The sequence below is a fragment of the Scatophagus argus genome, chromosome 5 (assembly GCF_020382885.2).
Source record: "Scatophagus argus isolate fScaArg1 chromosome 5, fScaArg1.pri, whole genome shotgun sequence".
Classification (NCBI taxonomy): Eukaryota; Metazoa; Chordata; class Actinopteri; family Scatophagidae; genus Scatophagus; species Scatophagus argus.
Genome location: NC_058497.1, coordinates 9,347,838 through 9,361,192, shown reverse-complemented (window position 1 = coordinate 9,361,192; position 13,355 = coordinate 9,347,838). Strand labels below are relative to the sequence as shown.

Below are 13,355 nucleotides of genomic sequence, written 5' to 3'. Positions count from 1 at the left end.
CCTGTGGCCTTGGACTCCATGTTGAGCATACTGTTGTTTATTGGCACCGTGCATTGCAGGGCTATATTCTACTGGTCAGTCCTCATTTCACACTACTTTCACAAATTTCACTGGAGAAATATTTACAAAACTATAAGTGAAATTTATCATGTTCTCTCTCATATTATTTGCCATAATAAATTTTTCTTTCTGTGCTTGTGATTGCATGCTTTTGTGTGCACTATCAGTCCTGACATCTCAACATGGAGTCGCAATCTGACCAGTGGCCAGGAGCAAGCGAATACTCTGAAATGTGAAGGGAGTCCCATGATTTATTAAAATGACTCTTCTTTCACATGTTCAGTTGTTTATTAAATATGGATTGTTCATCTCATGGCAGTTGGACATTTTTTGCATGGATTACAACACACAAATTATTTATGACAAATGAAAAGCCATTTTTAATTTAAAACATTGGTGGTATAACACTAACAGTCAATGCATTTCAGTCTGTTTTCAGCTTTCGCGTTTGAAAATACCCCTGGAAAAAAAAATGTACGTAATAAAAATTATTTTAGCCAAATGGATGACTTTTTAAGATTTATTTTAAAAGATCTCATCTGAATAATGGCTCCAGACTCATGACCTTTAATGATGCTTTGTTGTAGCAGGAACACCAGGCAGTGGTGCAAAGAAACTGCAATACTACAGTGTCCGGAAGAGTTCAGCACACTGCAACTTGAGAAAACTCATGTGAATAAACAAAACATAAGCAAATGAAGAACACATCATAATCAATCTGACAACACGTATGCAGCTTTTATGTGCCGCAAATGCATGCAACTCAACCAAATCCAGAAACATGACACAAACACAAAGTTTTTTCCAAAAAAACTAGTGCTGAACGTGGCTTTTGATGGAAAGATACAGCATCGATCCAAAGAACGTCCTCCTAAAATCAATCTATTGCAGGACATTTAGTGATTGGAATGTTTAAAATGATTCTAAAGTATATGACTAAATGTGCAACAAAAGTGTAATATAGCTTTGGGGTCAACATCTGGGTAAAGGAAAAAGGTAAATATCTGCAGGATTTCATTGCAGTGCTCTGACACAGCCAACCTCAGTTTTAGCATTCAGGACACAGAGGCAGAGACAGAAAGGGGGAGAAAGAGAGAGACCATGCAGTGGAGAGAGAAGAAGCAGGGGAGGAAGTTGAATGAGCCAAAAAGGAACACAGAGGTTTTTGAGGCTGAATAAGACAGAGACTCTCTTAACATTCCATCTCTGATGCCAAAACTTTGACTGAACGAAGGATGCTTTCTTCAGTGGGGCTTCAATGGCAGCTCTGTCATTTACTTGTATTCCTAAAATCTATTCACACAGCAGGTGCTTTGAGAGAAAGAGATTTTTATAGGTGACTTTTACAGGTGCTCAAGGCTTTATTTTTCATCCTAATTTTAACAGTATTAGTCTCAGTATTTGCAAGATTTTCGTGGTCTGTGCCTTAATGTTTTTTTTCTTTGCTGTCTCTAAACAATTTGGAAGTGGGTTTTTTTTTATCTTTATTGTTATTATTATTCTTTGTGTGTGCGTGTGTATGTGTGTGTGTGTGTGTGTGGGGGGGGGGGGGGGGGGGGTATTCACACTATAAAAGCAACTTTATATTTTAACTGCTAACTCATAAGCTATATGATGTAGAATTGATTTTTTTCTTTTCTTTTTTCTTTCGTGCCTCAAGACAAATCCACTACTCACTCTTTTTTCATGATTGTTTTCCTACCACTTAGAATTTCATGCCGAATCCATTTTCATTGTTTTTCCCACCAAGTTATCAGAAAAACCTTGGAATTATAGACATGACAAACTACCTCCTTAACAGCAGTGTTGAAAATGCATATGGTTTAGGTGTGACACACAAGAAAAGCCGGCAATGTTAAAGACATGCAAACATCCTGAGTGTCTTAAACACATCAGTTGCCTACAGGGCCTTGTATTTTGTTCTACAAAATCACCCACTCCACACCAGCTTTGCTGTGCTTGGTTCACAGCTGAAAAAGAAAAAAAATATATTTTTAGTAGCCCAGATAGATAGTTAGATTATTTATTGATTCTGTGTGCATTAAAATATATAAAAACATAAAGTATGAAGAAGTATGGCAATAAAGAATATATAAACTTTTCAAAGAATAAATATAGAATATCTATATTATAACTACTATATAATGATATGGCAATGATAATAAAAGGTATTATTATATAACACAAAACAGTAATAGAATATAAACAGATTACGGCTTCACATGTTACTCAGTGACTCCACCTGTTCATTTTGGTTTCAAAAACTGCTTCTTTCTCCTGGTATTACGTTTCATGTTGTTCTTCTATTACTGTACTGTGGCACCAATTGATTTAAAGGCTGTAGCTGTAGATTGACCATTAGCATGTCTTTTATTGATTCCGGAGTCATCATGTTAATTAAATGGATCCAAGTGAGAGCAACATTGTCTCCATTCATCCAGTGATCTGCTATGTGCAGTAGCTCTGTATGCAACCTACAGTATAAAAATTGTGTTAATCTGTTGATTATATACAGTAACTTAATAGCACTCAGACAGATCGACTAACAATACGCATTTCTTGGTTTGGCCTGCAGAATAGTCATAGTACTCATTTCAGTTTCTCTGCATGTATCCGTGCAGCCCTGAGGAGCTCTGCGGTGGAGAGTTCAGTCCTGCGATCTGACCTCAATCATTTCAGATTAAAGCTCTGATCAGACGCCTGGCCCCCTGCGTCCTGTTTCGCGATACAACGTACACCACGACTCTGAGCAGGCAGAAATTAGTGTAACATATCGCTTACTCCTCTGACATTACCACCACATGAATCAACGCAGTGTTTCCTCTCTAATATCCATGCAGTACTGTAGTATTGTATCACCAAACAGCAAATGCTAGTACTGTTCTCCGAGGACACACCACTGCTGAATTCATGGAGAAAGAAGATGGCGCTGTACAGAGGGTCTGTATCCAGCTCTAACAGTGTGCCAATAGCATTTTTAAAGTAATATTTCAGCTGAAAAACAATTGAACAGGTGGTACAGTTTTTTCAACAGACGAAGTGTGCAGTCAGACAGCTATCTGTTTTTAATTTAAATTTAATGTCTGAAGTGACTCAGGAGAGTTGAAGTGGGCCAAAGAAGTTAGCACACAGACCTGCAGCATTCATAAGCCCATTCATCATCCTTCTGTCTCTGCTGACCCAACTAGAAGTGGGTCCCTCCTCACCATCTGACTCACAGTGTACTGAGGGCCAGTCCCACCTTCCGCTTCAAACGACTCTGACTCACCAGCTCACCCTTCATAGAAGAGATTACTCTTTGTGCTAAACATTTCCTATCACAATCAAACTGCACTGACATACAGAGTCAGATATTTTGTGTAGCATCAGTGTTGCTTTCAGTGGTTCCCTTGAGAATTTCCAAACTGTGGGACTAACAAAGCTTTATTTAACAGGATTGCCACCAAATTTTGTAACTTTGGTGATCTTCTGACTTTTCACTTTGATATTATCTGGTCAAAAATGGTCAAAAATTTGGTTTGTGCACGAATACCTAGAAAGTCATGACATCCTGTCAGCTGCTGCTGTACTGGATAAACATGGTAAACATTATACCTACGGCATGTTAACATCGCACCGTTGTGCAGCCTCATAAACCCGGTGGCATGGCTGTAGACTCATACTCTTTTTTCTGCTAATAGATCACCAGCACCATACAGTCTTCTATTCCGGGTGGCTGTAGATGCAAAAATGTATGTAAATGTTTATTACTGCTAATATGCCAGAAATATGAACCACTTGCAACAGATTTGACTACACATGTTGATTTTGCATGGGAGATTGGAATAAACACATTCACAGTTTCTAAATAATTCACTGTAGTTATTGAGCTGCGGATTTCCAGCTAAGATCTGACCGGCTTGGCTCTCATTTAAATCACAGTAACTTCAGAGTGTCTGTTGGCAGTGAGGATGCTGTGACACTAGCTCATCTGTACGTCGAGGCTTATTTAGCCTGCTGAGAGTGAGAGCCCGCTGTTCATATTAGATTCTGTCTCTGGCAAAGTGGGGATGATTAGATAAAGTGTGTCTGGTGGAGTGGAGCACTTTTTCATTTTACAGTAGCAGTGCCTGTGAATGAATGGAGGAAAGGGCTCAAGACTCTGACAATAACACAGAAATCTCTGTCCAGGGAGATATTTACTGCATCTAGAACCTGAGGCCTCAATTACTGCCTTAATTAATCCATTGCAGTTTATAGTGTACTACAATACCAGTTTATATTTTTTACATTTTAGTGTTTAAAGGATATTATGTGTACGTTCTTGCTTACATACTGGCATTGTGGACAAAAATTACTTCTGAAAGCAGATGCAGTGAGCGAGTTAAAGACAAAGCTGTGGAATTAAAGGGAGCGGGCCGCGACAACGAAATACAATAAAATACAATTCAATACAATAGCTCTCATTCTGAATCCCCTCCCCACTGTAGCATCCCTTCTGCCTGCACTTCATTCTGTCATAACACAATAACTGGGCTCCGACGTCTTAAAAGGCATTGCAGGAGCATAGAGGTGCTTGAAGAGAAAATTGCAGCAGCTCACAGCGGCTGGAGTGAAATACCATTTTGTCTCACTCAAGATGGATTCCACAGTGAGATTTCAGAGGACCAGTACAGAATCAAAATGGAGAAGCCTGAAGGGAGGAGACAAAAAAGGGAAAGAGGCAGTGTGTGTGTGGAGTGGACAGCTTTAAAGGAGATGTTTGAATTAGTTTTTGCTGCTGCTTGGTAATACACAATTTTTAATGTTCAGTGTTATTTATTGGTAAAATAGTAATAAGTAAATCTAGTCTTTTCCATAGCTTTCTAGCTTCCTAGCTTTATGTCACAGGTACTTGTGATCAGTAAGAAAAAAGTAATTTAATTCTTGAAATAAAAATATAAGTAATAGCAGATTGCAAAACCACAGCACAAATGGAAATGAAATGATAAAAACTGACCTCTGCCCCTGCTGAGTGCAGAGCTGGTGAAAATCAAGTTGAGAAGCAAAGGCACTGATCATAAACAGTAAAGCTTTTTTCTGCATCTGGCTCCTTAACCTCTGAGAAGATTTCCTCCCACCAATCGTCTCGCGTACTGGCATGCATGCATGGCTGCCGGCATGCACACACACACACACACACACACACTGCACAGTCACACCCCCCACCCCTCCCTCCCTTTATAGATTCCACTTGCTGGTTGCCCATCTAACAGCCCTGTATGTAAACCAGTAAAACCCCTTCAGGACATCAGATCCGTGGAATCTGTTGTCGGTTCTATCTAGGTCAGCGCTTACAATAGCTGTGCAATATTTTTCTTCTCCCGCCTCTCTCTGTATCCCCACTGTTTGCTTAACCCCACAAGGTTGATTTTCCTTTGCATGTATTAACATCAAAAATTCATATAAAATGTAAGCATATTAAGCGTGCTTTGCTTTTTCACACATATTAGTCTCAAGTGCAATATTAAAACAAGTAGTGGGTTTGATGTTAAAATTAGTGTAGAATCTAATGTTTGAAGAAAATCAGATTTTGGGTTTTTTTGTTTTTTGTTTTCTTTTTTTTTTTTCCTTGTTAATATTTGTTCAGCTAATTGGTTTGGACTGTGCTGTTATTCAAACAGCTCTGTCTGGTAACACTGTAACTCAACATGGCACTGTGGCCCAGCACTGCAACATGAAATGTAGGAGAAACACCACAGCTAAAATGTGACATACGGTTGTTTTTGCTCTGATCTATAGGGGATGGTGTTACGTGACCTATGGGAAGTGGCATCTAATTTGCTAACCCACACAGAAAAGAGAAAGCTCTGCACCTGCTCATCCATGCATTTTTCATGGGGTTTTGAATGATTTTTATTTGAAAGGCCATTTTGACTAAAAGTACAATAACTATTAAAACTGTACCAAAATAATATAAATAAGCAGAATCATATGCAATTTATCACTTCAGAGCATTTGCTAATTTTTGCTTTTGCTTGACAGACTTTCCCATTTTATCATAAATCTAAAAACCACACCATACATGTTAGCTCTCTGTTTTAGTGAAAAATCACAAGAATACCCACAGCTCTACTTGCTCAACTTAAAACGAATTACCCACTTCTAATCTGCTTTAGCTGGCAGATTAGCCCACACAGTCCCAGTTTGTTCTACTTTTATATAAATCGCTGATATGACTGCCTTCAGACATTTGGTTAAGTCAAAATCAAATATGCAGAGAGAATTTCTGCTATTTTAAGCAGGCAAGATTTCTCAAGCAATAATGGCTGCAACCTTAATCACAGTCATGTAGACTTTACCAGCTTGGTGCCATTTATCATATATATTCCTCATGCAGGTTTCTGTACACAGCTAAAGTAGTTAGATGTACAGGTATATTGTTAGACCTTCAGAACAAACCATTTGCTGCCATTCATTCTTGTGCGTTATGAAAAACAACTTCCTTAGAAAGGAATTGCCCAAGCTTAATCCATCACAGGAAACACAAAGCCTTAATTTGTTTGTGTCTAAGTTTCCCTGCTAATCGTTATTTCATAGTGCCAAGTTTTTGTATTAATGTGCACAATATGTTACACTCCACTTACTGTCAATCAAATGACACACACAGGAAGAAATAGAAACCTCCTCGAGGAAATAATCCCTCCTGAAACCAGTCAAATTACAAACTACATTGTTAGGTCCAAATCTTTTTCTTTCTTTTTTTTCAAATTTCTTATTCACTTTGTGCACAGGTAATTTAAAATCAGCAAAATGTTTATAGTGTGAAATGATGACAAATATGTTAATGATTCTGCTCTTTATGTTGTTGCATTTACATACAACATGCATGATGAAAACAGAACATAGAGATGCTACCATAAGGCTTTCTTAAAATGTGTCAGACTCTAATGGTCACTGCAGTATGTTCTTTAAACCTGTAGCGTCCCAATATTAATATTCATATTAGTCAATATCTTTTTTCAAGACATCAGCTATAGCTGCTGCACGGCTGTTTCTCTTTTGGCCTTAAAGGCTTCCGAAGTTGTCTCTGTCTTAGCATGCCCACCACTGTGCAGTGAAGACAATCTCCTGTAAATTGCTTTTTCACTCAGTTTTGACATCAGTCTGCTCCCATGGGAATGTGGGCATTCATGTGATAGCAGACAGGAAGGTTTCTTTCCTTATGGATGTTGACAGCCCCACTCAGCCTGGTTTGATCTGCAGAATTAACATAATATTACTGCACATACTGGCTGTGACAGCCAAAGACGGATTGGCTTTCTATATCAGACATTGGCACCAGTGAGTTTATTGCTGCAGCAGAAGTCAAACACAAGACAATAAAAGCTGTTGGAGGCCAAAGATTTGATGTGAAAATCTGATTTCATGAATGCAAGTTGTGCATTTTGGAAATTTATAGATACATTTTGTCTTCCATTTTGTGACTGTTTTTACTGCAGTAATAGCTGTAGCTAGCTATAGAAGTCTCACTAAAACAAATCTCTTGTATTTATTGTTTATTTACATAAAACAAATGATTTCTTTTCTACTTTGCTCCAATAAACTCTCTTATCTCATGTAGAAATAAAGAACAACTTCTAAAGGTTTTATGTGCTGTGAGATTCAAACTTCTTTGTACTCTACAAACACCCTAAGGAAAAACCCTGACTTGTGGCAGAGTGGATAAATTCTTTATGCTGTAAAAATTGTTTTGGTTCTACATAACAAGCACACAACTGCCACCTTTCATGTTTTTCCACTTGCCCTTTTTCATCTTTTCCAGGACAAAGATATCTCATCACATCCACGGGAGCCTTGTATATTCTAGACGTCCTGCCTGAGGATGGGTTGAATAACTATCGCTGCACAACACGGCACCGCTACACCGGTGAGACTCGCCAGAGCAACAGTGCACGTCTCATTGTGTCAGGTCAGTACTGCATACAAAATGGAATCAATTTAATTGCAATGGCTATACATTTGTTTTAGTCACTACCACTGACATACAGTATACAAGTACAAGACATACAGTACAAGGAGAATGCATCTTCACTTCCTCCCACTGTACAGAAGTGATGCCAAAATATCCCAGATACGAGTGCAGCTATCTTGAGCTGATGATGTCATTTAGAGCCCAAGCCAGTGGAGATCAGTCAGTGGAGCCGAAGGATTGAGATACAGCCCATACATGTAACTGAACCTACTAAACAACTATTTAAAAGACTTGTAGTGACTTCCCAGCCACCGGGGGGCGATCAAGATGTTTTGGCTTCACTTTGTCCATTTTTATATACAGTCAGTGGTCAACAGAGCTTATATACTGGCACAGATGTAAAAAAAGGACAACAGGACAAAAATACATGTAGATGTATTGAATACTGGATAGTGTTTAGAATACCATAGATCAACATAGTTAAAGTTTTAACTTGGATTTGGCATTTTAAAACTGCAGACAGCAAAAAATAATTTCTACCATAAAGAAATACAAGACAAAAAACATGGCAGCGCAGACTGTACTGTAGGGCTAGTCCTGCTGTGTATTGCAGTCACAGTAACATGTTTTGCAATGAGCATGTAGATGGATAGATAGATTGTGGAGGACAGTATAATCTCTCCAGAATTCTTTTCCCTTTCTCATCTCCTTTACATAACAAAATATACAGTACACAGAACTGAATCTTGACCCCAAGAATCAATATTGGATTATACTGTCAAGCACCTGGCATCGCTCACCACTAATTAACATTAAATTCTCTGCTCCTTCTAGACCCCACCAATGCTGAGCCAGGCATCTTGGATGGCTTTGACCACCGAGAGGTGATGATTAATCATCGGGTGGAGTTGCCGTGTAAGGCCTCAGGCTACCCAATGCCCAAATATCGCTGGCTGAAGGACAACAGCCCTTTGGAGCCTGACAGCCGCTTCCGCCAGACCATCACAGGGTTGCTCATAGAGAGCGCACAGCCCAGTGACTCTGGGACGTACGTTTGTGAAGTGTGGAACAGTTATGGCAACGCTGAGGTCATGGGGCGCCTGTATGTCAAACGTAAGTCTTTTATTAGAAGGAGCACTGCAGCCTCTATATCAATTGTATATTGCTGTAGCCAACTGTAGCTATATATATATTTATATGTAAATTAGCCCTCAAATCATTAGTCAGTTCATTAATGGTCTTATCAACAAAACTAATTAAGAAGAGATTTGATTATCAGTTAATTGTTCAAATCATATATCATTTGCTGATTTTCTGCTTCTCAAATTTTCAAATGTGATGATTTGCTTCTTCTCTCTCTTTATATAATTTAAAATTGAAAATACAGGGTTATAGACTGTTGGTGGGTGGACAAAACCTACAATTTGAAAATGCCACCTTGGGTTCTGGGAACTTGTGATAGGCATTTATCACTATTATCTATCACTATCACTATTACTATCTGACACTTTAGACTAAATGATTAATCATTGTAATTTAAATAATAGCTGTTGCAGCCTTATTATAAATCATGGTAATATGAGTGGACAGAAAATGGATCAGATTAAAGATGGAAGACCTAAGGAACCAATGAGTGCAATACACACTCATGACTTGGTTGTTTATACTGTATGTAAATACAGTCCATATTTACAGTATGAAATGCTCTTGAAACAGTTACTTGCATTTGTGATGGTGAAGGTGTGGCAAACATGATTTTATATAGCAAAAGTGGACACAACATAACAACTCAATAAAGGAACAACTTTTGCCAAAAAAAACAAAGATTATCAAGCAGCTTGATGACTTAGAGAAGTTGGCAGCCACAGTGTTTACATTTGCTACTACATACAGAAATAACATTAGCCAACATATGCATTTAGAAAAACTTTAATGACAAGTTGAGTGACACATTTGCATTCAAAGCAGGAACTCAACCAGATAACATATTTGAAAAATGTACAATTTGTAGTTCGCTCATGTTTGTGGGAGACAGTGAAAAATCCAATGTCCCAGAGTACAAGGTGACTTCTTTAAATTGCTTGTTTTATGCAAGATAGTAAATGTTGAATTTTGACACTAATATTTTTAGAATTACTACAGTGATTAATGCACTTTAATTGCCATTTACTCTGAATCAATTTGATTCGACTTTAATAGTATAACTGATTGTAGTTTATAGACAAAGTTGATAGAACATATGAAAATGAATCTGTCCTCCTATCAGTATTACTGTCATTAATACAAAAAAACTTTGAATGCTTCTTCTCTTATTTCTTTGTGCTCAGAGCCCTTGAAGGCAGTGGTCAGCCCTCGGAAGGTGAAAGGCAGTGTGGGTAGCAAGGTGTCTCTGTCTTGTAGTGTAAGCGGCTCAGATGAGTATGAGCTGTCATGGTACCGGAATGGAGAAATCATCTACCCCGGAAACAATGTTCGTTTCACTGGCCTCAACCGAGAGAACCTGATCATGGAGGGAATGTCCAAGAGTGACGGCGGAGCCTACCAGTGCTTCGCGAGGAAGGGCAAGATGTCGGCACAGGACTTTGTGCAAGTCATCCTCGAAGGTAAAGTGTGTGCATGTGATGTGTTGGGTGGAGCACATACGCAAATGCTGACCAGAAGCCACAATGTGGCAGCTGTCTCATGCATAATCAGTGAGTGACCAGAAACAGATTCAGGCCTTGGCGATCAATACAGGGATTATGTGTTAATGGCATCCTGCTGTGACTCTCTTCTATAGGCCACCATTAGTATGATCATTCCAGACTTCACAAACACATACAACATACACACACGCATGCACACACACACACACACACACACACACAAACACACCCCCTTGAATCCAATAGCTTACCTTAGCAGCCTTGCTCAGGCAACTGTCTCCTGCGACCAGTGAGCTGTAAAAAGAAGATATTGATAATCTATAATCATGTGGAATAGATCTAGATTATCAGAAAGCAGCAGCAGGCAGACACAGACATTTCAAAAGCCAACCACTGTCTGGATCATTGTTCATAATAAAGACAACAGGATGCTGAAGTCGCCAAAAAAAAGTCATGGTCTTCCTTTTGCTTCATTATTATTGTCTCCCAAAAGAGGGCTTTTATGACAAAGATTTACTCATGGCAGCAAACTACACTATTTATGTCAAACACTTGCATGCCCTGGTGTCCAAAAACTGTTGGCGAATAGGAACAGGAAGGCTTTTAACTGATCAAAAAATAAGAAACCCTTGTGATCTGACCTCTGACCTTGCTGTTATAAGCACATTTTTTTTAAGCTGTCACAGCCTTGAAAAGTCTCTGGAAAACAGCTCAACCTGAGAGAGCTTGAGCAGTTTTGCAAAGAAAAATTGAGTAAAATTGCAGTGTTCAGATGTGCGAGCTTGATTGACACCTATCCACACACACTCAGTGCTGTGATTTTGGCCAAAGGTGCATCTACTAAATTTTCACATGAAAGGCAAGAATATTTATGAAATCACTTATTTTACATAAATATTGACGTTTGTAAAAATCTGTTTTCACTTTGACATTAAAGATTTTTTGTATATTTTTATCAAAACAAGCCAAATTATATTGACTATGATTCTATTTAAAAAAAAAAAAAGCAATAAAAGGGGAAAACTTTCAAGGGAGTGAGTACTTTTTATAGCCACTGTACTTTGCATCTGTTATACAGTTACTACAACAGGATGCAGTATCTACAAAACATAGGAGGAACAAGACACAATCCTTAACAAGATTAATAAAAAACATGAAACTGCTTTAGGAATATGTTTGGCTGTCCTATCAGAAATGCACCCATTTGGATTTAGAGCTCATTTTAAATAAAATGTCCCCCAAATTTATGAATGTAAATGTAACTCCTCTAACAATTCAAGTCAAGCAGGATGTCAGGTCAAAATAAAGCAATCCACTGAGTTTGTACTGTGAAATAGGTGTCTGGATGAGCTCTAATAATAGATGGGAAATCCTCAGCAGTCATCTTGTGGAGATCACACCATGCCTTATTGTTGCCTGGCAATTGTTTTAGGTCCAGCTTTTCTCTCTTATCTTCTCCTACTCAAACAACAATTAGTCAGTCTGTTCACACATTCAGAACTGCCAAACTTAAAAGAACTAAAGAGACTTCACAGTCATCTTAATAACAAAGTCAGTCTCAGTTCCGATAGGTCTGCCATTCACTACATAAGCATCTTGTAGGTAGTCGGCGACAAGGCCCTGGTTGATTGATGGTTAGTCTGGTGTACAGCAGGGTAAGTGTGATAGAGCTATGCAGCTATACCTGGCTAACCAACTTTCTGTAATGCAATGCTTTTCTAAACCGTTGTTATGCTAATTAACGTCTCTTATATTCATTTTTGCTTTCTTTTCCCCACCCTGTTTTACCTTGTCCCCTTCCCAGATGGTACTCCAAAGATCTTGTCCTCCTTCAGCGAGAAGGTGGTGAACCCAAACGAGCCCGTCTTCCTCGTCTGTAATGTCAAGGGCACGCCCCCTCCCAGGTGCACCTGGTCGCTGGACGATGACCCCGTCATCAAAGACAGCCACCACCACCTGGGCCACTACGAGACCCACGAGGGCCATGTGGTCAGCCAGCTCAATGTCACGCACACCCAGGTGCAGGACGGCGGGGTGTACCGGTGCACGTGCAGCAACTCGGCCGGGGTAGTGTACCACCAGGCTCGAATAAACGTAAGAGGTGCTTGTCAAATCAGCTCCTCCAAGAACAACAATACACATAACTGTCCGTCTTTCTGTATGTCTGTCTCTGTCTCTCTGTGAAGCTGGCTGTCTGGCATTTATAGTGTGTGAGCGCTGGATGTTGTTTGGGTCTTCTTTCTTTTTAGTTCCAGCATTTCTACACTGATAGATTTTTTTGTGTTCTTTATGTATTATTTCCTTTTTTTCTCTGATCCTTGTATAATTTTTAAATATTGCAGCCTCGTCTTTTTCTCTCCAAATTATTACTGTGTTTTTCCTACATGCCTGTATTTTTAGGTCAAATGAATTATCCTGGTTTGCCGCACATAAGCGTATCTGGATATTGGGTTCCAAAATGGGCTGGTTTGTAAATAGCCAGAAGAAAATATATATTTCTTCTGTTTGCATGAATAAATTTATCTGTGGTTTGCTTGTGTATGTGTGTGTGTGTGTGTGTGACAGGGAGAGAGTTCATGTGTGTCTGTGTCTGCGTGTATTTACTCAAGCAGCCAATTCAACTCTTCACGATGAGATGTTAAAGCGATTATTCTGTTGCCATTTTAGGAGACACTGAATGTATTACTATTATGTGGGTGAGCAGCAAGAGTAGAGTT

The 13,355-nt window shown here is 39.0% G+C and overlaps 1 protein-coding gene across 4 annotated transcripts in view; it reads left to right on the top strand.

Moving 5' to 3' along the window:
• Window positions 1–13,355, top strand: part of dscamb (Down syndrome cell adhesion molecule b) — a 123,699-nt gene that overhangs the window by 71,709 nt on the left and 38,635 nt on the right. For 3 of the 4 annotated variants that reach the window (XM_046390268.1, XM_046390267.1, XM_046390269.1), the window contains 4 exons: window positions 7,844–7,990; window positions 8,828–9,106; window positions 10,321–10,596; window positions 12,443–12,739. In XM_046390268.1, the coding sequence (XP_046246224.1) occupies window positions 7,844–7,990; window positions 8,828–9,106; window positions 10,321–10,596; window positions 12,443–12,739 (999 nt within the window). The remainder of the gene's footprint in view (window positions 1–7,843; window positions 7,991–8,827; window positions 9,107–10,320; window positions 10,597–12,442; window positions 12,740–13,355) is intronic. The other variant, XM_046390270.1, reaches the window with a different exon arrangement.